Below are 22,481 nucleotides of genomic sequence, written 5' to 3'. Positions count from 1 at the left end.
TTATATGTATGTAATAAAAGTGCAGTAACTAAATATGGACAACGTATTCACATTTAAATTAGAATATTGGTCTGTCCTATCTAAATTGTTTATTCAACGATGATCCTGACAAATTCCAGTCAAGCAAGCAACAAAGCAAAGGAACAACCAGCATCTGTGCAAGCTGAATGTATAATTTAAATAGCCAGATTTTCGGCAAATAGCAATTTTCAAATTTTTGTAGCAATTGAACTTTGAAAATAGCCAGAACTAGCTATAAAATAGCTGAGTTGGCAACAGTGGTAAACATAACCAAGAATCTATTTTAAAATTTATGCCAACAGCTGGCTAGTTTATCGGTATCGAACGTTACCTTGCGTCAATCGATATCTCTGGCCTAACAAAATTATCGGTCTTATCGCAGCGTGATAAATAAAAAAAAAACGCGTGCTTGTTTAATAGAAACTTACAATAATATGCATGAAATATTGGCAATTGTTTCTTATTACAATTGTTTCCGTGTTTATTTTTTCTTTCACCCCAATACAAACAGCAAACGGTAGTCAAATGCACTTAGGCCTCAGTCTCAGACTGAAGCTTAGCCACATAGGCGGCCTTGTGGGCGGCAACCTTGGTCTTGCGCTCCTCATTCGTGAGTTTCTTGGCGTTCCACCTCTTCTTAGCAGGAGCTGTCTTCTTGGGAGCAGCCTTCTTAGGGGTAGGATCCTTACGAATGGCCTGGTGGGCTTTCTTGTAGATATCTTCGATCTAAAAAAGGACAGCAAATAAGATGGATTAGAATAAATTCTTTATATTAAAGTACATTTAGTAATGTGCAACCACAATTAGGAAGTTTAACCCTGAGTAATTTGGAGTTGAACTACGAACACGGGTTTCAAGATATTACTGTGGTCCACATTTGGCACAGCCAGCGTTGTGGGTTGCAAAACGCAGCGGTAATTTTGAAAGTGGACGTCGAAATGAATTAATTGATAAAGTACATTTAGTAATGTGCAACCACAATTAGGAAGTTTAACCCTGAGTAATTTGGTGTTAAACTACGAACACGGGTTACAAGATTTTACTGTGGTCCACATTTGGCACAGCCAGCGTTGTGGGTTGCAAAACGCAGCGGTAATTTTGTAAGTGGACGTCGAAATGATTTAATTGATAAACATTTGATACTCACGTTATCAGCACGGATGCCCAGCTTGATGTAACGGCTGAACTGACGCTTGAAAGCTTCCTCATCCTCTTCCTCCAAGCTGCGCATATAATCGGCAACATGTTGACCGAAGATGTGAGCACGGTGCACATCGGCGTTGAAGCTCTTGGCCTCAGCAGAGTAGCCAGGGAAACGCTTCACGGAGTGGGGGATGTTCAGACCACCATCAACAGCACCCTTCATGACGCCAAAGACACGGGCACCGGTGGTGGTGCGAGCCAAACCAACATCCAAGTAGCAACGGAATGCTCCTGGTCCATCATCGACGGGCTCCACGTTGAATTCCTCACCGGTGACCTCGGTGCAGCCAGCATACAGCGAGTCCAAGCCCAACTTGTTCAGAAGACGGCGAGCGACAAGGAGGCCAGTGCAGTAGGCGGCAGAGTAGTTGGTCAAACCGACCTGTAATTGTTATTGTTGTTAGTTTAATCTGTATGTGACAAGATGCTCGCAATTAACTTACCTGGATGCCATAGTTGGGGAGCTCGTGCGAGTAAGCGGAGCAGACGACGCGATCACCCTCGATACGAGCGTAGGCGATTTGGGCGGTGATGTCCTTGTTGGACAGACGCACAATCAAACGGTACTTGGGCGTGTTGTACTTGTTCTTGTCCTGGAAAGTCAGACGCTTTCTGGCATAGTAATCGGTTTTACCCTCACGACGCCTGCGGAATTTAACCTGGTACCGCTTGAAGTACTGCTTGTTCTTGACTACCTTGACGAAACCCTGTAAAACAAACACACACAAGTTAACATTAGCTGCAGCTCTCGACATGAAATCCACAAACTTTAATCTCTCAATTATTAACGCATCAATGGCTGCTTTCGCATATTTTTATTGCATTTCACTTTACAGCATTTTAATTGAGATGTTTGTTGTGTTATATTATTGAATTTGCTCACCATTTTTCACTTTTTTATGAAAATCAAACACCGACGTAAAATACGCGATGTCTTCACACGTAGGTGAAAAAGAAAAAGGAAGAAGCTGACAGGCCGCTTACAAGCAGGGTCGTATTTTCTTGCTTTGACATTTCAGGCACACCCAACTTTGCGTTTGCATAAAAAAAACGCCAGATGGCGTATGAGTGCTGTCGTTCAATGCGCGCGCACAAGCTTGTAATTCAAAAGGCAAGTCATTTTAAAGAATAGTATTACGCAGAGTATTATATTTTAATAACAATGATTCTAAATGAATTTCGACATTTTCTTCACCGTCCTCAGTGTTTTGGGACCCATAAAATCGTTCAATGTCATGTTGTAGTTTCTGAAAATAAATAACAAAAAATGTTAACAAATATAATTTGGTAATTATAAATTTACATTTACCATAACTTTCAATTGGACTGCTTCAACCGTTGGTATACTCTCATCTACTGGATCCACATTCAAAAACAAATGCTGTTTAAAATGATATAGTGCAGATACATCTTCAGTTTGAAGTGTTAAGACATTTTGATTATCCTCCACAGTGCTTGCAATACTTAACTTGCTATCAAAAAAGTACAGTTCCAGTTTTTTATCGTAACTTCTGCCACTGGCATTGCATATGTTTGCAATTTGCTCTAAGGTAAGACTGCTAGGTTGTCTAATCTTTTGTTGGATTTCTGACTTAGACTTCTTTTCGCTCGTATTGGTTAACATATCTGCTGCCTGTTGCTTATTGTACAGATTTAGAGAGTAAAGTTGTCCACTAAAAAGTGCTCTGTATGCTTCACGGGTTTCCTGTAACTGTAGAGGCAACAAAACTGCATTGATTTGTGATTGCAACTCCAGGAATGCCACAAATTTCAATGTAAACTCAGGCAGTCGCATATTTACAATCTTTTTCAGTGGTATAATGATCAGACACTTTCGGCTTAAAAGCAAGTCCGTTGGTACCCGGTGCACATGCGCATCTTGGCCATGATAAACAAGTAATTGCCAGTAGCTGCTTTGCAGCAATAGTTGACTATTTTGCCACTTCAACTCCAAGATGGCAAAACAACCACAGCTATCGAGTTCCATCTGTCTTGCTGTATACAGTAGAAGCACATCAGTTCCGTACACTGGCAGATGTCGTCGAAACTCCAGCGTCGCCTCCATGCCGTTCTCAAGCCATGATTCATTGCGAGCAACGGCCACAAGTTGTTGCTTCTCATGCTCCCGCTGTATGGCAGCCAATAGCTGAGCTGGCTGCTGTTCATATTGTTCCAGAATCTGTGCGTTGCTACGTAGTCTCTCAATGGCTGCCGGCGTCAGATCGCTGAGGACGCCTGCATCTTCGGCTGCAGCTGTCGCTGTCTCCAAGCTGAAGGCAATGCGGTAGAATATGTTATTGTCGCTGAGGCAAACCAACTGCTCAATGTGTTGTACCCAAGTGCAGGCTTGCATGCCTGTCACAGGCTTCACACAACGCTGCACCAGACAATCATCCAACTGGACATCATATTGGAATCTAAGACGCATCAGCTGCTCGCCGTCCGTGTAGTAAAAGTCACCGTTGTCACTGCTGGCATCGTAGTCCAGCCAATCGGCACCGGTGTAGTGCATCTGGCGTTGCTTAATACCCAGAAGTTGGGACATATACCAAATGTCCACACTGCCGCAGCTAAGGTAAACCAGACACAGATTCTGTGCGGGCAGAACACGCATGAAATTAACAGATGTTGCGTATACGCATAGTAGCTCTATATTATATGCCTGCTCCGACTCTGCATCTCCACCTCCATCACCATCACCATCCTGTGGAATGAGCGCAAATACGTGTCCAGCGATGCTAAAGATATGTAGTTGTTTATCTGCGATTGCTGCAGTGCCAAATAAGCACTGCATGAACTTCTCCTGCTGCTGGGAAACGGTGATCGACAACAACGTATAGTTATCATTCAGCCAGTCGCATTGGAATATATTCTGCTCATCGTAGGTAATGTCGTAGCTGTGTTGCAATGTGCTCTCTCCCTTGCCCAAACTGGGTAAATCCAAATACACCTCCAGCAGCAACTGTTGCGTCTCCTCATTGTGCCGTATCACACTGAATCCCTCAAGGGATCGAGCAAATGCTCGCACACCTTTCAGCCAGGAAATGTTGTGCAGCGATTTAATCGAACCAAAACAATGAACTCTCCCATCAGACATTAACAGCAGGGTATTGTACTCCAGCATGTGAATGCTGCGCAAGTGACTGTTGTTGGGCAGTGGAATGCGCACTTTGGTCATTTCCATTCGATTCGTTTTCTTGGACTTCTTGAAGCGATAGTTGATCAAGTAATATTCATTCCAGATGACGAAAACGGATTTGGTTTTGTTGTTACTGGATGATGAGTGGCTTATTAAACCACAAGGCTGAAACAATGTATCATCTTCAATGGACCAAAGTGCATCCTCTTCTTCCGCAGCAGCAGGTTCCTTTAAATCATCGATTTCCATTATTTTCCGGGATGAAAAACTATTTTCAAACGCTGCGGCGCAAAAAAAACATCTGGTAACTATCAATGAGACCACCGGGTGCAATATAAAAAATACCACTGCACTGTTGTCAATCACTTGTAAATCAGCTGTGCTGTCTCATCTCAGCTCAAAAAGTTGCCCATCACTGATAAAAATTTTCAAATTTTAAAACGCAAAAAAGTCAATAAAAAATTAATCAATTTTATGAAAACTAAAATTTAGAAATTTGACTAAATTAAGGTAAACATTTTAATAAATGTTTGAAGTTCGTCAGTCCTCGGGAAGAGAAGTTAGAAAATTTAATTCTAAAAAAAATATTATGTCAAAAAATCAAGAAAATTCTAAAAAAAAATTATGTCAAAATTAAAAAAATAAAAATAAAATCCGAAAATATGTACAAAAATTAAGAATCTCCATTTTTGGAAATGTACTTATTTTTTTAAGTACAAAAAATCAAACCAGATCGGAAACTTTTACCTGATGGGCAACCCTCGGTTAAAGGACAACATAATAAATAAATAAACGAAAAACAATAAACAATAATTAATGGCGTTGATTACGCGCTTGTGTCGACGCACCTACTCGACTAAACTAAAGGACCATCAGGCAGCTTTGATGGCCCGCAGTTTGCCAAAGCGTGAGGTGCTCCCGGGCGTGCAGGACCTTATTGTTGTAGCCTCTGGCAAAGGTGGCGTAGGCAAAAGCACCGTAGCGGGTAAATGGTTGACATAAAATATATAAGATGATATATTAATAAAAAGACACGTATTTACTGCAGCAAACCTTGCATGCAGCTTGGCTAAATTGGGAGCGAGAGTTGGCCTGCTGGATGGTGATATTTTCGGACCAAGCATTCCACTTTTAATGAATGTGCACAGTGAACCGCTTATAAATGAAAAGAATCTTATTATCCCTCCTCAGAACTATAATGTCAAGTGTCTGTCCATGGGCATGTTAACGCCACCAGATGGAGCCATTATTTGGCGTGGACCTCTGGTCATGTCAGCCGTACAGCGTCTACTTAAGGGTGCCGATTGGAGTCCATTAGATGTATTGGTTATTGATACACCGCCGGGCACTGGCGATGTACATCTATCACTAACACAACATGCACCAATATCGGGTGTGGTACTGGTTACCACACCACACAAAGCTGCGGTGGATGTGACAATACGAGGCGCCGAAATGTACCATAAACTGAAGGTGCCCATCTTTGGTTTGGTCGAGAATATGCGCTACTCCATCTGCGGCAGCTGCAAGGAACGCACCGAGTTTTTCAAGGGACAAACTGAAATGGCTAAGAGGTTGCCAGAAACTATAATTTCATTACCACTCGAATCACATATTGCCGAGTGCGGAGAATCTGGTGTGCCCGTTGTTATTAAATATCCAAACTCGGAGTATGCCAAGCTATTCAATCAGCTAGCTAGTCATATTTGGAGTATATTGGAAGAGAAGAAACGTACAAGTGACTCAGACTCAGCTAAAGAGGATAAACTAAAATAAAACCTAAAATGAAGATTGATTCTTAGTTTGTGATGAACTCAGGCTCTAAACCAAATGAAGCTACTTGAAGTGTTATGGTTATTATATGTTTAAGACTAGGATTTTTTAAGCTAGAATAATTGTTTATTTGAATGTCGTTGATGTACATAGATATTTTAAAATTCATTTCAAGAAATAAAAGCAGTTTGAATAGGTTTATTCCGATTATCAAGCTAATTTTCTACGATCTCTGTATACAATTTATAAGAAAGGTTTTACAGATTTCATTAAGAAGGTGACAAATGGGCACAAATCTAAATATATACAATAGTATATACAATTAACCAAGTCAAGGTAAAACATTAATCAAAGAATGCAGTTTTAAGCTGAATTTTTATTTGCGTTTCTTTAGTTTCTTCATCTTTTTCATGGCTTTCCTGTGCGCATACTTGTCGGTGCGTTGAATCACTTCCTTGTACTTTCGTTTGTTGAACTTCTGGAAGGCCTCATCCGCCAACAGCTCATCCACCAGAGACTTTTTGGTCTTACGCGTATGACGCTCACTGTAATGATCGAGCGGCGAATGCTGTACTGTGCCGATCTGGAAGTACTTGGGCAGCACCTTGAGGTCATTCTTCTTGTAGAAATGTTTGGGATCCAGCACGGAACGCATTTGTATGACTTTCAATTCATTGCGCATTTCATCAGTGATTTCCGTTGCTGGTAAATCGAACCAACCGCTGCCCTTTGTCTTCGCACGCTCCGCCTGTAAGTGAAATACATTTCATTAATTATGGAGCACCTAATTTCCTGATTACGCAGCATAGTTAAGCAGTCAGATTACTAAAGAGGTCGTCAATTTGGCAACAACACATGCCTCGGCCACTGCTGTGTTTTGGGCGACAATAGCACGAAATGTTTCATTGTTTAGAGGATTGTACGCCCACGCCTAAATTATTTGTCTTGGCTTCCGGACAAACAACAGTCTAGTCGTTAAATGGCATTAATGTTCCGTCGGCCTTACAGCAACCGTCACATGCTCCGAGACGGCCGCTAAGATTACAACGGATGAAACGAGTTGTGTGCTATTGTCTATGAGTGAGTCTCTTGGCACAGCAGTCACCTCAAGCAGCAAGTGTGTGCACTTGCCACGCCCTTTAGCGCAGCTTCGGTTGTCGAATATATCATCATATGCTATGTTATTTGGATAATGCTGAACATAATAAATACAGTAAGCAACTTACTCTATTCAGTTTGGGCTGTTTCCGTCTGGAGACTGTGGGCAATGCTTTTAGCTGCTCAAATCCGGGAATACGCTTTGTTTTTTGCATATCCACATCGACATTCGCCTTTCGCTCTTTCATATTCTCGCTAGGATCATTGTGGAGATCTGTTATGCGTTGACGCTTCGCCAGTTTGTGTGTGCTCGAATTTTGTGCGGCCTCGTTAACCTTCTCCGTAAGTTCAGTCAGTTGCAAGGCAATTTTGGATGGCGCTTTTAGTGTAGTTTCTTGTGAAGACGACTTAACCGCTTTTCGTACATCCTTGCTGTTCACCTTGACTCCAAACAATTCAATTTCTTCCGATTCATCATCCTCATCTTCACTGTCCTCGTGATCATTACCCAGCAACCGATCTTTGCAAGCGTCGTTGTATAAAGCAGCAGACGCTTGGACACCTTTTGCAGTAACTAGTTGCTGGTCGCCAGATGTATCAAACATAAATAACGAAGCCATTTTTTATGTTTTTAATGACCCCAAGCACTAAAAACGCGCAACGCATGTGGCTTCGATTGTAATGTTGCCGGCTCGTTGTGACTGTCTCTTGACAGATATTTTTTTATTTTAGAACTAGGCAGCACTGTCCAATACAACTCTAGATCACTTGCTGCCAAGTTTTTAGTTAAATAAATAGCTGCTTCTGGCAGGGAAGCTTCCGAAAAATAGCTGAAAATTGCGAGGATAAATAGCCAAAATACTAGCCAACTTTGTTAGCATCGGCCTTTCGGCAAGTAATGCAGAAAAACTAAAAATATTTAAACAGCGCGCGTTAAGTGGGGAGCAAAATGCTAGTGAGGAGTAACGTCGTTAAATTTTATACCTAAAATATACCAGACTTTCTGGCGTTATTGGTCGCGTGTGGCCACACTGGAAAATTTAAATGTAGATGAATGTAAATTTTAAAATGCATTAACTTTGAAATAAATGAATAATTTTATGAAAATTTAAATTTCGAAATTAGACAAAATTAAGGTAAACATTTTAATGAAGGTTTGAAGTTCGCCAGCCTTCGGGAAGAGAAGATAGAAAATTTAATTCTGAAAATAAAAAAAAAATGTTTACATGTAAGAAAATTTTGGATAAATTAAAAAAAAATTCTAGCAAAAAAAAATCCGATATTAAGTACAAAAATGAAAAACACCCAAATTCGGAAATGTAATTGTTTTTTGAAGTACAAGAAATCAAGCCAGATCGGGAAATTTTGCAGTGTGGCAGCCTTTTCCAGCTAATAGCAATTTTAAAATATTTCTAGCAAACGAGTTCTGAAAATGGCCAGATCTAGCTATAAAATAGCTAAGTAGGCAACAGTGGGTATCACACGTGTTTTGATTTCAGCTGTGAGCGGTACGTTAACAAAACAGCAGCAAAAATAAATTGAAATAAGCGAAAATAATGCCAGTTTTCTATAATACACAACCCTTAGAGGAAAATTGTTGCAGTTTCATTTATAAAACGTAGATAGCGATAGCTACTCGACAGCTAAACTCTATTAAACTTGAGTTTGCTTTTGTCGAACGCTAAATTGCGTGTTATTAGGAAATACAAGAAGCTAAATTAAACGATACTTAGTGCTCGCAATGTCTATATACAGCAGCAAAACGGGCGTTACGTCCATATTAAAGTCCTTCAGCAATGCAGATCGCGAACGGGCCAAGACAGCTGCTCTCAACAAAGTGCGCTTTTCAACACCCAAAGAGAAGGGCATTGTAGAGTCGGTGCGGGTTGCGCTGGAGGAACACAATTTCCATTTGATCCAGGAGTTTACATACTTCATACGCGAGGCTGATCTTTGTGTAAGCTGACATTTAGTAAATGCAGACAATTTTACATTGAAATATTCTGGAATTTACAGGATGAGGAGATTGTGACTATAATGAGAGATGCACGAAAAATAGTGCACAGCTTAACACCGGATTTTGCCGATCTTGTTGAAGCACTATTATCTCTAAACTGGAAGAAACGCAGCACGGATGCTATTCAGGCATACTCGGAATTCACAGTGGATGTTATGGTTGCCCATAACGCGTATATTCACATTGGCATAACCAAGTTAATTTTGAACTGGATACCCAATGATCAGGAGTCTGCAGAATGGACCAATGGATCTCCCTCACAACTTGTGCACGCTGATTTAGAAACTGTGCATGGTTTGCTCAATCGCATTCTAACTGCGGTGCCAATGGCTTTCGATGTGGTCATTGACACAATTGCTGCCAAGTTTCCATACTTTAAGAAGCCAGCTCATGTCACCGCTGGCTATATACACAATGTGCTGTGGCTTATGGAATCCAAGCCAGTATATGAGGAGCTGCTATTGCAGCTGGTTCTGCAAAAGTGAGTCTCTAGTTTTAAGAATTGTCTCGTTTTTGTTGTCACTTGACGCTATTGAATTCTTTAATAGACTGCTTATACTGGACGTGAATGCGCCTCGCGATGAGATTGAAGAACTCAGGGAAGAAATCGATGAAGAAGATGCAGATGCAATGTTTCAAATGGATGATGTAAATGCTTCACCTAAACAACCACAAGCACTTGATCATCCCATTGGCCAAATGTTGGATATATGCCTATTAAAATTATTAAAGTTCCTCGACGATAAATGCCGTCCAGTGCTCAACTCCAGCGATGATCAGCGTGTGGCGAAGAGCCGATTCTTCAAGACCCTCATTCACATATTCGATGAGGTACTTCTGCCAAGTCACAACACACATCATGTGCAGTTCGTCATCTTTCATGTGTGCAGCATTCGTCCAGCATATGCGGAAGCCTTTCTCAGTTCCCTCTGGCTTAAAGTGCAGAACCCAAACGTATCTCCAATTATACGTCATGTGGCTGTTAGCTACATTGCCAGCTTTCTGGCACGTGCCAAATTTGTGCCATTGAGGTGAGTTAATTGTCAATTGTTTGAATATGGTTTTGGTCAATAAGCAAATTTGTTTAATCAATTTCAGCACCATTACCTATTATCTCAAGGAGTTGAGTAACTGGGCCAACACATATATTAATGATTCGGATGAGTTTAGCAGTAAAAATTGTTCACTTAAGGCCAACATGGTATTCTTCTCCGTTTGCCAGGCGATGTTCTATTTAATTGCGTTTCGTGCGCGTGATTTGACAAACAATGAAAAAAGTAAGTATCTTAGAGTTTATACCATGAATTAGTTTAATTATTTACTTACTTAGTTAAGTCACAACTTATTACTTTACCATACTTTACTTTAAATTTACTTTTCATCATCAATTTTTACTTTCGCACTTTTCTATTTTGATGCTTAATTGTATTCATGTATTTTAAATGAACTTATTTTCCTCAAGGTGTGCTTTTAGTCTTTATTAAAGTTATTATGTTTGAAATTAATTAATTAATATTTTCTTTGTTTAGATTTGACACTGCTAAACAGCCTGCAGTTGTCCCGGCTGGCCATGTGCCACTTTAATCCACTCCGTTACTGTCTGCCACCGGTGGCCACCGCATTTGCAGGTGTCACACGTACGTATCAGTTGGCGTATTGTCACACTGTGCTGGAGCGGAATGCCCGACGCAAGCTGGCTACCATTTATGGCCATGAGAAGCTGATGCCCGAGGAGACGCTTGATACCTTCTTTCCATTTGATCCCTACATTCTGCCACTGTAAGTCGACACAACACAAAAAAAAAAAAAATAATAAAAACCTTGACTTTAATCATTTTGCAGATCGAACAAATATATTGAGCCAAACTATCTAGTCTACAAGGTGCATGAGTTGGACGAGTCGGCGGAGTGTGTGGCAACGGAAACTATGCGTCGAAAGCGAGGCGATTCCGAGATGGTTGAGGAGGATGACTTCATTCTGGCCGACAAGCGACAGAAGCTGAGCGAACTGTCCAAAAGTCAACTGTTTGATAAACAGTTTTATTACGGCACCTCGCCAGGATTTAATCAACAACAATAATTGGAAATGTGGGGACATAGTTGTAATAGTATTGATATTTATATAAAATATAGACATTTATATTATTGAAATTCCCATTCACATAATGAGTGTATTGGAGCTGACCATTCTATGGCGGTCGCCACGCATATGCTCTAGTCTATGTCCCGAGGTACGAAACGTTTCACCACAAACTTCACAGGTAAATGGTCTTTCCCCGGTGTGCACACGCAGATGCAGCTGCAGCGCTGTTTTGGATGCATAGGACTTGCCACATACTTGGCAGTTGATTGGATGACGTTGAGGTTCATGTGTCTGCAAGTGCCTGGACAGCGTGGACTTTAACGTGAAGCGTTTTCCACACACTTGACATATATGTAGTTTGAGCTTGGAGTGCGTCAGTAAATGGCGCCTTAGATCGCTGGGCTTTTGAAATTGTTTGCCACATTGTTGACAGCTTTGGTGTGTTTCCTGCTCGGACTGGACACTCAGCAAGCGCCTCAAATGTGTCACCATGTGAGTCCGACAGTTGAACTTGCGATTGAACTGCTTTTTACAGTACAGACATTTAAAGCTACGCTCCGACACAATGGGATGTGGCAGCAGTTGAACGAGTTTTGTGACCTGAAGATCTGTGTCAAGTCTCTGTTGTGCTTCAGGGATGTCCAAATGATGATGTTCCTCGGCCAAGTGCCTGTGTAGTCGAGTTTTGGAAGCATAGCAGGCACTGCAGTTGTAGCAAACGTATTTCTTCATCGTTGCATGTTGTCGCTTCCGATGCTCATTCAACTTGGACTTTGTGGCGAAAGATTTGAGGCAAAGACTGCATGTATAAGGCTTCTCCTTCGTGTGTGATCGACGGTGTCTGGTGAGAAGCAGTTTATTGAGACAGGCACAGTAACAATCACAATGATTAATATTTTTATTTTTTTAAATTTATAAATAAGTTTTGTTTCTCGACCTAAATTTTAAATACATAAAAAAAGTATTTTAATTTAATATGCTATTTTTTTAAATCATTAATTAATGAAAATAAAAGTTTCATTATTTTAGCTTTTAAGGTAAGTTGTATAAACGACAGACATTATTTCTACTGATATACAAAATGATTTGTATATTTAAATGATGATAGATATATATATTTTTTTAAATTTAGATAGAGAAATAAAACATAGTTTTTAATTTTATTAATAAAAATTATAAAATCGTATTCTGTTATTATTCATCGCTACGAATTCTGGTTGGTTTATTAGTTTTAAATAAAAAATAAAAAACTTTCAAAACCCTAGTTAAATATCCCGGGACACATATCAAGTGGGGATTTATTTTTCGGTCACCTGACTCGAAAAAAGAAAAGGAGTTAGCTGTTTGTGCACCAAGTTCGATGACTATCTCAATTTAGATGTCAGAGCCCCCGAATATTTGGAATTTGTTTTCATTTTTTCGGTTATAATTTATTTAAACTTAAGTGTCATTTAAAGTACCTACTGTTACCTTATTAGATCGTATGTTTTGCTAAACTCCTTAGCGCAATATTCGCACACATAGAAGCACTTGCTATGCATCTTCCGGAGTATAGACTGTGTGGGCAGCACATGGAGTTTATTATTTGGATTAAGCTTATCTTTAAGCTGCACCAATTGACATGGCGGCTGCTCCTCAAGTGTGGCCTGTGTCTGAGTACTTATCATAGGGATATCTATTGCACTGTGACCTGCCTGCAATTGCTTCAAGGCGTCCAGAGCATGTTGCGCCACTTTGGAGCCACCGGAATCCTCTGGCAGCATGTGCTTAGCCCGCACATGCCGCTGCAAAGAACTTTGCTGTGAGAAGTGACTGGAGCAGTCACTACACTGCAAAAATATTTACATACAGTTTGTTTTGACTGTTTAAGACTCGGTGTCTCTAACAACAAGTGCAACTCACTGAAAACGGTTTCTCCTTGTTGTGCACAACTTGATGGCGTCGCAGCAGCGAAGGCTTTGAAAAACACTTGCCACACCTTTCACAGGCCTTGGAGCTCTTTATTATTGTACTGTTATCCATTTTTCATTAAGAATTGTTATATTTTTCAGCAATTTTAATGCTTTCGAGCAACTGGTAAGAGGAAGCATGACAATTACAGCTGATTATTTTTTCTGCTTCTTCCCTCCCACCGCTGCTTCTTCCCCGGCAGATCAAAAAGAAAATAAAAACAGCAAAATTTAAGTTTTTTTTTATCAATTATATAGAAAATCAATTCTATTTGAATCTTAGCTTAGAATCAACCAATCTACACAAATTGTAAACAAACACATCCGTTTTTTTCATTTGTATGTATTTAGGCAACGAACTCGTATGGAATTGGCGCCAGGGCGATGGGTTCCTCCAGTTTCTTGACGAAATGCGCCTTCTTTGGCTGCTCGGGCTGACGCTTCAGGTTGACCCATTTACCGTGCTCCTTGGCATCCTTGAGCAGACGCTCGTTCTCCTTGACGCGACGCAGGAAATCCTCACGGCACTTGGAGTGATGGACATGCTCGATGCGCACGTTGATGCGCTTGGCTAGAACCTTTCCGCGCACACGTTTGTTTACAATGACACCAACGGCGTGTTGTGTGACGTTGAAGATGCGGCCAGTCTTGCCGTGGTAGGCCTTGTAGGGCATACCCTTCTGAACGGCACCGTGTCCCTTGATGTCGACAATGTCGCCGTTCTTGAAGACGCGCATGTACGTGGACAGTGGAATGACACCATGCTTGCGGAAGGGGCGGGAGAACATGTCCCTGGTGCCGCGACGATAACCCTTTGAGTTGGTCATTTTGTTGCCTGTGGTTCCCTGCAATAAACAAACACTTTGAACAACATTTTACACAAAACATATGTGCACGGCACACGCGAACGAATTTTGACGTGCATTTCTGTTGCAATTTATTGGATTTTATTCCAATTTGCACAAAATATTCGCTAACCTTTTACGTATCGACGTCCACGCGGTCGTGAAGTTGGGGAAAGAAAGAAAGATGGCTACCTGCGTGGCGTTGCCACACTCATTACGGTTTGACGTATTTGAAGGGTTGCATTTTCCATACGGCAAGTTTCGTATCCCTGGAATAAGAGTTGTATGTTTCAATTTATTGTGCGGTTTATTTAAAATTTAAAAAGCATATTAAATTTGTATTGCTCTAAATAATTGCGATTGAGGGAGAACGCTGTTTAAGTATTTCATTTTATTGAGTTAAAAAAGTTTTACAAATTCAACAGAAAACTAATTAATATTAAATTTTTGCTTAAGTTTGAGCACTTTGGTACGCACACACACATAATAGTAAATGTCATTTAAATATCTCGTTACATATAATTTATATTTTAACCATCGTATATAAATGTGTTATATAGGCATATATGTTTATTTAACTTGTCCGTTTGTGTTCTATAGTTATAATTTCTTCACAAAGATTCTAAGAATGTGGCGTCATTTTGTTTTGAATTATTACATGATTGGAATATCAAAGCACAAAACTATTAAGTAAGCTTGCGGGCATTTTCGTCAAATACATGATAGGTTATATATGTATCTATATATATATAATATGTATATTTAGCTTATGCTTATGCATGTGGTACGTATATAATAAATATTCTAAATAATTTCATAAATATATATATATGTAGCTCATATAAGCAAGTGTATACCAAATATATAAACAGCACATACACTTTGACTTGCACAAATCGATGTAAACATAAAATTTAACATTAAGATATATTATTATTATTATTTATAATTTAATTTAGTAGATTATACTTGTCTCGTTTTGTTTGGTTGGTAGATTGGTTTTCTTTTTTCTTCATTCTGTTTCCTCACATTATGATTTTATATTATATACTTGTATGTATGTATGTATGATTATTATTGGCTGTTGTTTTTGGATTTCACAAATCCCACTACAAAAGCAGTCTCTCAAACTAGTCCACATTTTCTTAATTTCCTTGTCATTTTACAAAATCTATTCGTTGTCCATATTTATTTTTTTGCAATTCTATTGAATATTCACATTAAGCAGACTCCTTCTTGTTGTGTCCATTTTCCAGCGGTCTTTTTGGCAAGCTAGAACAATTGCAGTTGCTATCGTCATTGGGCAGTGTCGCGGATTGTTGCTGCAGCTTCTGCTCCAGTCGAGTTTTGTACGTGTACAGCGATTGTAGCGGCACATGCAATAGCTCCACAATCTGCGTAAAGTTTAGCTCTGCAATTCAGCGAAATATTGTTTGTAGGTAAAGACTTTTGATACTTTCAGTGCTATTGATTACATACCATTTTCGGCTGTTATGTAGCCATGTCGTATCAAGAAATCAATAACCACCGGCGCCGATGTCGTCTTGAATTCAGGAGTAAACACGCGCTCCACACACTCGTTCGCTGGCAGCAGCTCAAAGGCTTGTACCTCGCCATCGGCATTATGTGGTTTAAAGTCCACTGGTAGCTCCAAATCAAACACATATTCGGTATTGGGGAACAGTCCTTGTTCGCTCTCAAAAAAGAACGAGACACAGCCGGCTGAGACCAAATTTTTGACGAGATCACTTGGAATGGATGCCTCTTCGGCGGCCTCCTTAATGGCCGTCTCCATGATGCCATAACCGACGGATAGGCCACCACCCACCATATTATCCCATTTGCCAGGCCAGGTCTCTTTGGTATTGGAGCGCTGCTGCAGCCAGATGCATAGACCATGCTGCGGATGCCTCACATATCCATTGATATCGACGCCATATTTGCGTACCCCAAACAGCGGCGTCGCAGCACGCTCCATCTTCAGCAGACCCTTGTGCTCGGACTTGACCTCAAAGTATTCATCCCGCCAGCCATGTAAGGCCGAGAATGAACCATCGCTGCGCAGATCACGTAATACTTTCTCCAATCGTGCGGTACGTTCGTTGTAGTCACGGAATGCCGGATTCAATTCAACCAGTCCCTGTTAATGGTAAATGCTCTGAATACCTTGAAGATGATGTAATTTTTTCGGGTGTATTGATGATTCTCACCTGCTTGGTGTGCTCACAGTCACGTATGCAGAACACTTCAGGATACTTGAGCAGCTGCTTGAAGACATCCAATTTAATGAGGCCAACTTGTTGTCCCTCAACCAGAAATGGACGTATGTCGCCCTTATGAAAACCTGTGATACAATTTTCGTTAATTAGTTTCAAGTGCAATTTGTGATATGGCCCTGAAACTGTTGTTATTTGCAAATGTGGATAAATTAAATTACCAATTAATAATAAACTCTTTATTATTATAATAAAATATGAATAATGCAATCAGGTTAACCAAATGAATCACTATCAAATGAGTGACTATTTTTAATCGCAAAGATGAGATTAGATAATCTAACTGTCTTGAGAAAGAATGGAGAGCTTTTTTTTAATTTTATATTTTTGCTTCTGTATATTTAAGCAGCTTTTAATGATTAATACTTTTTCAAATAAAGCACATTGTAAAAGCCGCAAACAAGTTTACTGTGTATATATATGTATAGTATGTACATATATGCTTATGAGATTGGCGGTCACTAACATTCTTTATTAGAGTTGTATATATTGTAAACACATACACATAAAAATTGAGAGAGGAATTCAACATTTTTTTATGCCAGACATAACAGCGACTTTCTTATCGCCAGTCACAATATGAATGATTTTTAAAAAAAATGTGATTAGCTGACATTTTAATTCTTCTTTGCCAAACTTCTTAACAGTCTTTGTATAGGAATAAAAAGCTTTATTATTATTACTATTTCCTTCTATAGAAATATTAAAGTTCAATTGGAAACACATTTAAGCACTCTGATTAGATATCTACGAAACCTATTAAGAATTGCAATTAGCTGTTAAGTACTTTTGCTTGAATCGAATTCAATTGGTTTTTTTTTTTTTTTTTTGTTTTTGTATGTTTGTGCATTTTTATTGTGTTTATCAAACAAAAGAATTAAACTATGTGGAAATAAAGCTTTTTTTTAGGTGTTCGGAATTAAGAAATCACAATAAATTAATTCTGATTCGACCTTTGGGGAAAAAAAACGATTCTACTTCTATCTTTATAAAAAATATGTTTTTTTTAGATTATTGGAGTTTTAATGCTTGACAGTTTCCGATTCGCAAACTCAGCTCGAGATATTTCCAGTATGATTGTCAATTGTTTAAGCATATCAATCATCAATCAACGAGATTGTTTGGATTGAGTTGATAATGAAATCGATATTGTAGGCGGTTCGTGCTGGTTCGCGAGATCGTCGCTGATTTTTGCGAACTCAATTATTGCATCACTTGAAAAGCGAATGGTTAGAAAAAAACAAATAAGCAAACAAAACATAAACACAAAATTCCAATTCACTTCATGATTCAAAGCAAAACAACACATAATAATAAAGTATCTAAGAAGCAAAACAGAGACAAGAGAAACGGTATAAACTGTATTCTATAACATAATACCCTACAAATTGCATATAAATTTTGACAAGTAATTGTTTAGTTAAAATAAAAATAATATATATTTGTATATTATTTTTTTAAACAGTAAAGCCCAAAGAATTTCATTTAATTTCTTTTTACTTGTTCTAAAAACCTTAAAAATTTGTAATAAAACAAGAAGAATAAAAAAATCAAAATAATCCTAATTTTTTTTGACAATACTAAACATATAAGTTTGTTTTTCTGTAGGATCAATATATATAAAAACTTAATTTCTTATCAAGATAGTGCAGAAATTAAAACGTCGTTCGATAGAAACAAGTTTATTCTACAATTTTTTGGAACATATTAGATACCCTATTTATAAGGTGTATTTGAAAACCAAATAAAGAAATACACACGAAGATTCGTAAAAAAAATGGCCATAGTTGGGAAGCAAAACAAAAACAAGTCAGAGAGCAGAAAGCGCGCATGCCGCTTATCAGCGGAGATAGAGAGTCAAAGAGTGATAAATAGAGATAGAGAGCGAGAAGAGAGAAAGACAGAGAGGCATTCTCATTAAGTGAACATATGTGACTTTTTTTTGCACTTAATTAAACCATAAACATATATATCTATATTTATATACATAAACAAAAAATGTATATGTTTGACTATATACTGTATTTTTGGGTATGTATTTGTGCGATGTTTCAGCTGTTGCTGCATGTTGTTTCTGTTGTTGTTGTTTTTGTTGCTGTCGCTAAAAATGCCAAAAGCTGCCCTCAAGGTGATGCGATAAAAATCTTGTTACAACAGCAAACAAGTGACAAATAATTTGTAAATTGTGATGCAGCGTAAAGTTCTTAATTATTAACAAATACATATATGTAACCTTGATCTTTATCTTTTATATTTACATATATACATATATGTCAAACGTACTTTGACGATATTTGCTTGATAAAAATGATCTTGCATAAGAGTTGCTTGTTTGTTTAGAATTGGATTTTTTTTTTTATTATTTTTGATTAATTGCTGTTAATGCAGAATGAATTGTGAATTGTAATTCGATAGTGCACAGCTGTTGGATTATTGTGTGAGCAAGCAATTATTATTGTGAAATACACAACGATAATACGAGGTAAACAACCAAATAATTCAGTATTAAATTACGAGCGAGCGCATCAGGTGAACTTATCGATCAAAGGTGGAACGGAAGTACATACACACGTACATAGATCGATAACATGCAATAAAACGAAGGACGATCTTTGCGCAATGTGTGGTCATAAAAATAGCCAAAAAGGAAATTAATTTCAATGTCAATGCAGAGATGATTGGAAGCTGCGATACGACATGGCAATAATGGCAGTAGTGGTAGCGACGTCAGCAGCAGCACTTGCACACACACATACTGTCACACTCTCACTCACACTCACAACATACAAGTAAATAAACTAATCGATAATTCGCACTCTCTTGCTCTCGCTCTTTGCAGCAATTGCAGTAAACTTTGTGGTGCTGCACCCATAACATTGGCGCCCTGGACGCCCACAATAAGAGTGTGTGTGTACACTGTAACATAGAGGGTCAGCAGCAGCCAAACCCATTTTCATGGCCAGCAGGCAGGCAACGGAGTCAAACCACCCAAAACAACAACAAAAAGAAAGGCGCTGCCAAATTAAACTACGTTACTCACCTGTCAAGTAGAAATTATTAAACAATTTCGCTTGTTTCAACAGACGAGTGTTCTTTTCGGTTAACGGCATTATTGCTGAGGACGAAGTGAGTACAGGCTCGGCCAGTCAAAGTAAATAATACAAATACACTTTAAACGCCGGCTACCTTTGCTCCCACTCCACTTCTACTCCCACACCAACAACAACTTGAACACACAAATAGTGTCGCAATTTATATTTGCTTTTTGTGGGGCTGTTTTGGTTTTAAGTTGGTTTCCTTGCCAGTGACTCTCTTTGTTTGCTGGCCGCACAACTTGCTTATTATTAATTTTCTCTATTGTAATTAGGAATATGGACAACCAACGATAAAACCACCAACCATCAAAACACAACCGCACGCAACGAAAACCACAGCCGTAGTGCTGCAAAACACGCACACAATTCGATGACGATTGGCACTTTGTTCAAGTGTTGCAAAGCAACCATCAACAGCTGACCATTAAACAGCTGTTTAGTATTTCTTTTTTGGACAAGTGCTGTAAAACATATTTATGTAGTGTGTTTAACAACACACGTGGGGAACAAATGTCACGCTGACAAGAGAACAAAGTTAGAAAAAGTTAGAAACATAAGCAGAGCACGGGAATCGCATTCGTTTCCCATTTGTGTTGTGAGCTTCAAATAATTTGGCAGCTGATTGGCCGTAAATTAGTAACCTACCTTTGCAAGGCACGCGAATAAATTCCAAAATGAGCGACGACTACTTAAGGAAACCATTTTCATTAGCGCCCGCACCAGCCGGTAAGCAATCAACCAACACATACACATACATTCCCCACATACATTACGCAATGCGACTTACGGTTACATGAAATATGTTTGTTGAATGAGAATTCGAGTTGTATACATTATATGTGTCATTTGCTTGCAGTCGATGATCCACAGACATCAGCATCAACAAACTACACACCGGCCACGAGCACATTCAGCAATACTCCGGTCTCGCCATACCTCAACTATGATTCACGTTTCCTGCGGCAAGCGCAACCTGAGTTCATATTCCCCGAGGGCGCCAACAAGCAGCGAGGACGATTTGAGTTGGCCTTTTCACAGATTGGTACATCTGTGATGATTGGTGGTGGCATTGGTGGCCTGGCGGGCGTTTACAATGGCTTTAAAGTTACTAATGCGCTAAATCAGACGGGGAAGCTGCGTCGCACTCAGTAAGTACTACTCTCCAACAGAGGCTATCAACTTGGCTCTGTCTGATCGTTTTTCCGATCGATTTTGACGGAAATAGGAACCAGAAACATGAGATTATGCTAAGATTCAATCATAGACTGTGGACAATAATAGATTTATATTTAATCATGTACGTCTTCATTACAGGTTGATAAATCACGTCATGAAACAGGGTTCCGGTACGGCGAACACCTTGGGTACGTTGGCTGTGCTGTATTCGGCGTGTGGAGTGTTGCTGCAGTATGCTCGTGATCAAGATGATAATGTAAATACTGTAATAGCTGGTACTGCAACTGGACTGCTATACAAATCAACAGGTAAGGGAAAAGCGCAATCGTTAATTAAAAGATACTTGGCTATAATTGGAATCTATTTTAGCTGGCCTGCGAAAATGTGCCCTGGGTGGCGCTATTGGTTTGGGCATCTCGTCGCTCTATTGCTTATACCTGCTGGCGCAAGAGAGCAACAACACAAACTCCTCAAGTCCTAAATTCCTGTAGGTGAGACGGCCTAGCTTTTTAAAAAATAAAAAAAACCATTGAATCGCTGTAGCTGCCCATCGTACGTGGTCAATGGCTGATCTATCTACACATGCTGTGTAGTCGCCGTTTCGATGCGCTTAACCGTCAAATATATAGTTTTGTTTTATATTATAAATACATATATATATATATTTAGATTTATCTGGACACTATAAGAATTTCTTTTTAGTTAAACGACATTGTTCAAAAATAACGTCATCAGGCATGCACACCAAAATTCTTGTTGCTAAGAAAATAATGAAAATCAAGTTGTATGCTTTATATGCAACTTGCTATCGAAATAAATATTTTATTGTAATGAATGGTTCAAAAACTACACTGTACTACACCACAAACTGACTGCTGTTTAATAATCGGTGCCATCGGAATCATAGCCAGTTAACGTCAACACCTTGACACCCTTCTCGTCGTCCATCTCATTGTTGGTTGGTGCCTCACAGCTGGTGTCCTCCGTTGAGCACGTTTGACAATGGCAATTGATTGCCTCCATGTAATTGTACTTACGAATATTATCATTTGCCTCGGGATGACAGTTTTTTAGTATTGCCACCGATGGCTGTCGCTGTGCATGCACACAAACTGGATGAAAAGATCGTTTGTACGGAAATTTCCAGTCGGAGATTTCACTAGAGTCACAGCGACCCCAACAACTCCAGACACTGACATGATCCCAGCACTCGCGTCCCTGAAGATCGACTTGTGTAACCCTATAGGTGTACAAACGACGATGACAGCCGAGTGGGGCAACAGTGGGTCCACCAGAAACTGGCTGCAGGTCCAACACTTGTGAGTTGCCCACATGCAACAGCCAAGAAATAAACAATAGCAAACGCCTGTCAGTAAATTAAAATAAGAATTTTAATTGGTTTGAAGTAGAAGTATCTGACTATTTAAATACTTACATCACTGCGGCCATTGTGATGGGACTTATTGTTCAGTTTTGATATTCCCCCTTTAAATAGATGCTGTACCGGTCGCAGACGAATGCGTTGTGTTGTACGCTTTGGATGTTTCTTTATATTTATAGTCGAGTTTGCTGCTTTGGCCATTCCGAATGACATCTGCTCCTTGACGTCCTGGCGTCTGCGCAATGCTTCACGTTTACTTTTCCTTTAAACTTTAAGATTTGCATATTAAATGTTCAAGCAATTTCAATTCAAATTTAATGTGTAGAGTCGAAAGTATAATAGAAAATTAATTAATTTTAAATTTAATTGTGCATGATGCAAAGAATTTATAATTTTAACTTGATTTTGTATTACATAATACTATG

At 39.2% G+C, this 22,481-nt stretch overlaps 10 protein-coding genes and 1 non-coding gene across 17 annotated transcripts; 3 read left to right on the top strand and 8 right to left on the bottom strand.

Annotated features, from left to right (window-relative positions):
- Positions 1 to 456: 456 nt before the first annotated feature.
- On the bottom strand, positions 457 to 2,240 carry LOC117780543 (60S ribosomal protein L5). Its single transcript, XM_034617109.1, has 4 exons — positions 2,108 to 2,240; positions 1,668 to 1,931; positions 1,169 to 1,606; positions 457 to 747 (listed from the first exon to the last, which is right to left on the bottom strand). The coding sequence occupies exons 1-4, from the start codon at positions 2,108 to 2,110 to the stop codon at positions 553 to 555; spliced, it is 900 nt and encodes a 299-aa protein (XP_034473000.1). The 5' UTR covers positions 2,111 to 2,240; the 3' UTR covers positions 457 to 552.
- Positions 2,241 to 2,343: 103 nt separating this feature from the next.
- LOC117780541 lies at positions 2,344 to 4,661 on the bottom strand. The gene is made up of 2 exons (XM_034617107.1): positions 2,534 to 4,661; positions 2,344 to 2,471 (listed from the first exon to the last, which is right to left on the bottom strand). The coding sequence occupies exons 1-2, from the start codon at positions 4,610 to 4,612 to the stop codon at positions 2,346 to 2,348; spliced, it is 2,205 nt and encodes a 734-aa protein (XP_034472998.1). The 5' UTR covers positions 4,613 to 4,661; the 3' UTR covers positions 2,344 to 2,345.
- Positions 4,662 to 5,115: 454 nt separating this feature from the next.
- On the top strand, positions 5,116 to 6,214 carry LOC117780544 (iron-sulfur protein NUBPL). Its single transcript, XM_034617110.1, has 2 exons — positions 5,116 to 5,348; positions 5,412 to 6,214. Exons 1-2 carry the CDS (start codon positions 5,180 to 5,182, stop codon positions 6,137 to 6,139), a joined length of 897 nt encoding a protein of 298 aa, XP_034473001.1. The 5' UTR covers positions 5,116 to 5,179; the 3' UTR covers positions 6,140 to 6,214.
- A 141-nt stretch (positions 6,215 to 6,355) lies between these two features.
- Positions 6,356 to 7,958, bottom strand: LOC117780546 (deoxynucleotidyltransferase terminal-interacting protein 2). Its single transcript, XM_034617111.1, has 2 exons — positions 7,363 to 7,958; positions 6,356 to 6,884 (listed from the first exon to the last, which is right to left on the bottom strand). Exons 1-2 carry the CDS (start codon positions 7,852 to 7,854, stop codon positions 6,513 to 6,515), a joined length of 864 nt encoding a protein of 287 aa, XP_034473002.1. The 5' UTR covers positions 7,855 to 7,958; the 3' UTR covers positions 6,356 to 6,512.
- On the bottom strand, positions 6,949 to 7,251 carry LOC117782462. Its single transcript, XR_004617284.1, has one exon. It is a non-coding gene; the product is annotated as a small nucleolar RNA U85 (small nucleolar RNA).
- Positions 7,959 to 8,721: 763 nt separating the features above from the next.
- LOC117779753 (RNA polymerase I-specific transcription initiation factor RRN3) lies at positions 8,722 to 11,405 on the top strand. Its single transcript, XM_034616050.1, has 6 exons — positions 8,722 to 9,191; positions 9,251 to 9,732; positions 9,800 to 10,282; positions 10,350 to 10,528; positions 10,781 to 11,030; positions 11,094 to 11,405. Exons 1-6 carry the CDS (start codon positions 8,976 to 8,978, stop codon positions 11,329 to 11,331), a joined length of 1,848 nt encoding a protein of 615 aa, XP_034471941.1. The 5' UTR covers positions 8,722 to 8,975; the 3' UTR covers positions 11,332 to 11,405.
- LOC117779754 (zinc finger protein draculin-like) lies at positions 11,276 to 13,407 on the bottom strand. Of its 6 annotated transcripts, XM_034616053.1 has the most exons (4): positions 13,237 to 13,407; positions 12,948 to 13,163; positions 12,805 to 12,890; positions 11,276 to 12,175 (listed from the first exon to the last, which is right to left on the bottom strand). In XM_034616053.1, exons 1-4 carry the CDS (start codon positions 13,354 to 13,356, stop codon positions 11,410 to 11,412), a joined length of 1,188 nt encoding a protein of 395 aa, XP_034471944.1. In that variant the 5' UTR covers positions 13,357 to 13,407; the 3' UTR covers positions 11,276 to 11,409. The 6 variants fall into 6 exon arrangements, with proteins under 6 accessions (XP_034471944.1, XP_034471942.1, XP_034471945.1 ...); XM_034616051.1 differs by having other exon boundaries at positions 12,805 to 13,163; XM_034616056.1 differs by having other exon boundaries at positions 12,041 to 12,271; positions 12,805 to 13,163.
- A 116-nt stretch (positions 13,408 to 13,523) lies between these two features.
- Positions 13,524 to 14,348, bottom strand: LOC117779755 (60S ribosomal protein L21). The gene is made up of 2 exons (XM_034616058.1): positions 14,262 to 14,348; positions 13,524 to 14,128 (listed from the first exon to the last, which is right to left on the bottom strand). Exon 2 carries the CDS (start codon positions 14,108 to 14,110, stop codon positions 13,631 to 13,633), a length of 480 nt encoding a protein of 159 aa, XP_034471949.1. The 5' UTR covers positions 14,111 to 14,128; positions 14,262 to 14,348; the 3' UTR covers positions 13,524 to 13,630.
- Positions 14,349 to 14,676: 328 nt separating this feature from the next.
- On the bottom strand, positions 14,677 to 19,873 carry LOC117779631 (uncharacterized protein YJR142W). 2 transcript variants are annotated; one of them, XM_034615892.1, is made up of 4 exons: positions 19,445 to 19,873; positions 16,339 to 16,472; positions 15,608 to 16,268; positions 14,677 to 15,539 (listed from the first exon to the last, which is right to left on the bottom strand). In XM_034615892.1, the coding sequence occupies exons 1-4, from the start codon at positions 19,512 to 19,514 to the stop codon at positions 15,349 to 15,351; spliced, it is 1,056 nt and encodes a 351-aa protein (XP_034471783.1). In that variant the 5' UTR covers positions 19,515 to 19,873; the 3' UTR covers positions 14,677 to 15,348. The 2 variants fall into 2 exon arrangements, with proteins under 2 accessions (XP_034471783.1, XP_034471785.1); XM_034615894.1 differs by lacking the exon at positions 19,445 to 19,873 and adding an exon at positions 16,908 to 16,926.
- A 118-nt stretch (positions 19,874 to 19,991) lies between these two features.
- Positions 19,992 to 21,358, top strand: LOC117779632 (mitochondrial import inner membrane translocase subunit Tim23). The gene is made up of 4 exons (XM_034615895.1): positions 19,992 to 20,225; positions 20,356 to 20,647; positions 20,814 to 20,983; positions 21,045 to 21,358. The coding sequence occupies exons 1-4, from the start codon at positions 20,174 to 20,176 to the stop codon at positions 21,164 to 21,166; spliced, it is 636 nt and encodes a 211-aa protein (XP_034471786.1). The 5' UTR covers positions 19,992 to 20,173; the 3' UTR covers positions 21,167 to 21,358.
- Positions 21,359 to 21,460: 102 nt separating this feature from the next.
- LOC117779633 (thyrostimulin beta-5 subunit) lies at positions 21,461 to 22,176 on the bottom strand. The gene is made up of 2 exons (XM_034615896.1): positions 22,111 to 22,176; positions 21,461 to 22,041 (listed from the first exon to the last, which is right to left on the bottom strand). The coding sequence occupies exons 1-2, from the start codon at positions 22,122 to 22,124 to the stop codon at positions 21,555 to 21,557; spliced, it is 501 nt and encodes a 166-aa protein (XP_034471787.1). The 5' UTR covers positions 22,125 to 22,176; the 3' UTR covers positions 21,461 to 21,554.
- Between the last annotated feature and the right edge of the window lie 305 nt (positions 22,177 to 22,481).

This window comes from Drosophila innubila, assembly GCF_004354385.1.
Source record: "Drosophila innubila isolate TH190305 chromosome 2L unlocalized genomic scaffold, UK_Dinn_1.0 4_B_2L, whole genome shotgun sequence".
In the NCBI taxonomy this organism is placed as follows: domain Eukaryota; kingdom Metazoa; phylum Arthropoda; class Insecta; order Diptera; family Drosophilidae; genus Drosophila; species Drosophila innubila.
The sequence above is the reverse complement of the archived record's forward strand: the minus strand, read 5'-3'. Positions and strand labels throughout refer to the sequence as shown.

Bases quoted from the DNA above. Each gene is read 5' to 3' on its own strand.
- LOC117779755 (XM_034616058.1), bottom strand. From the start codon at position 14,110: ATGACCAACTCAAAGGGTTATCGTCGCGGCACCAGGGACATGTTCTCC.
- LOC117780546 (XM_034617111.1), bottom strand. From the start codon at position 7,854: ATGGCTTCGTTATTTATGTTTGATACATCTGGCGACCAGCAACTAGTT. The intron at 6,885-7,362 runs GTAAGTTGCTTA...TTTCACTTACAG, and splicing joins AACAGCCCAAACTGAATAGA to GCGGAGCGTGCGAAGACAAA.
- LOC117779753 (XM_034616050.1), top strand. From the start codon at position 8,976: ATGTCTATATACAGCAGCAAAACGGGCGTTACGTCCATATTAAAGTCC. The intron at 9,192-9,250 runs GTAAGCTGACAT...TGGAATTTACAG, and splicing joins TACGCGAGGCTGATCTTTGT to GATGAGGAGATTGTGACTAT. The intron at 9,733-9,799 runs GTGAGTCTCTAG...ATTCTTTAATAG, and splicing joins TTGCAGCTGGTTCTGCAAAA to ACTGCTTATACTGGACGTGA.
- LOC117779631 (XM_034615892.1), bottom strand. From the start codon at position 19,514: ATGCCGTTAACCGAAAAGAACACTCGTCTGTTGAAACAAGCGAAATTG. The intron at 16,269-16,338 runs GTGAGAATCATC...TACCATTAACAG, and splicing joins ACTGTGAGCACACCAAGCAG to GGACTGGTTGAATTGAATCC. The intron at 15,540-15,607 runs GTATGTAATCAA...GCTGAATTGCAG, and splicing joins CTACATAACAGCCGAAAATG to AGCTAAACTTTACGCAGATT.
- LOC117779754 (XM_034616051.1), bottom strand. From the start codon at position 13,356: ATGGATAACAGTACAATAATAAAGAGCTCCAAGGCCTGTGAAAGGTGT. The intron at 13,164-13,236 runs GTGAGTTGCACT...ATATTTTTGCAG, and splicing joins ACAAGGAGAAACCGTTTTCA to TGTAGTGACTGCTCCAGTCA. The intron at 12,176-12,804 runs GTAACAGTAGGT...GCTTCTCACCAG, and splicing joins AAAACATACGATCTAATAAG to ACACCGTCGATCACACACGA.
- LOC117779632 (XM_034615895.1), top strand. From the start codon at position 20,174: ATGAGCGACGACTACTTAAGGAAACCATTTTCATTAGCGCCCGCACCA. The intron at 20,226-20,355 runs GTAAGCAATCAA...ATTTGCTTGCAG, and splicing joins ATTAGCGCCCGCACCAGCCG to TCGATGATCCACAGACATCA. The intron at 20,984-21,044 runs GTAAGGGAAAAG...AATCTATTTTAG, and splicing joins ACTGCTATACAAATCAACAG to CTGGCCTGCGAAAATGTGCC.
- LOC117780544 (XM_034617110.1), top strand. From the start codon at position 5,180: ATGGCGTTGATTACGCGCTTGTGTCGACGCACCTACTCGACTAAACTA. The intron at 5,349-5,411 runs GTAAATGGTTGA...TATTTACTGCAG, and splicing joins AGGCAAAAGCACCGTAGCGG to CAAACCTTGCATGCAGCTTG.
- LOC117780543 (XM_034617109.1), bottom strand. The intron at 1,607-1,667 runs GTAAGTTAATTG...TAACAATTACAG, and splicing joins TCCCCAACTATGGCATCCAG to GTCGGTTTGACCAACTACTC. The intron at 748-1,168 runs GTGAGTATCAAA...GTCCTTTTTTAG, and splicing joins TGGGCATCCGTGCTGATAAC to ATCGAAGATATCTACAAGAA.
- LOC117780541 (XM_034617107.1), bottom strand. From the start codon at position 4,612: ATGGAAATCGATGATTTAAAGGAACCTGCTGCTGCGGAAGAAGAGGAT. The intron at 2,472-2,533 runs GTAAATGTAAAT...ATTTATTTTCAG, and splicing joins CAGTCCAATTGAAAGTTATG to AAACTACAACATGACATTGA.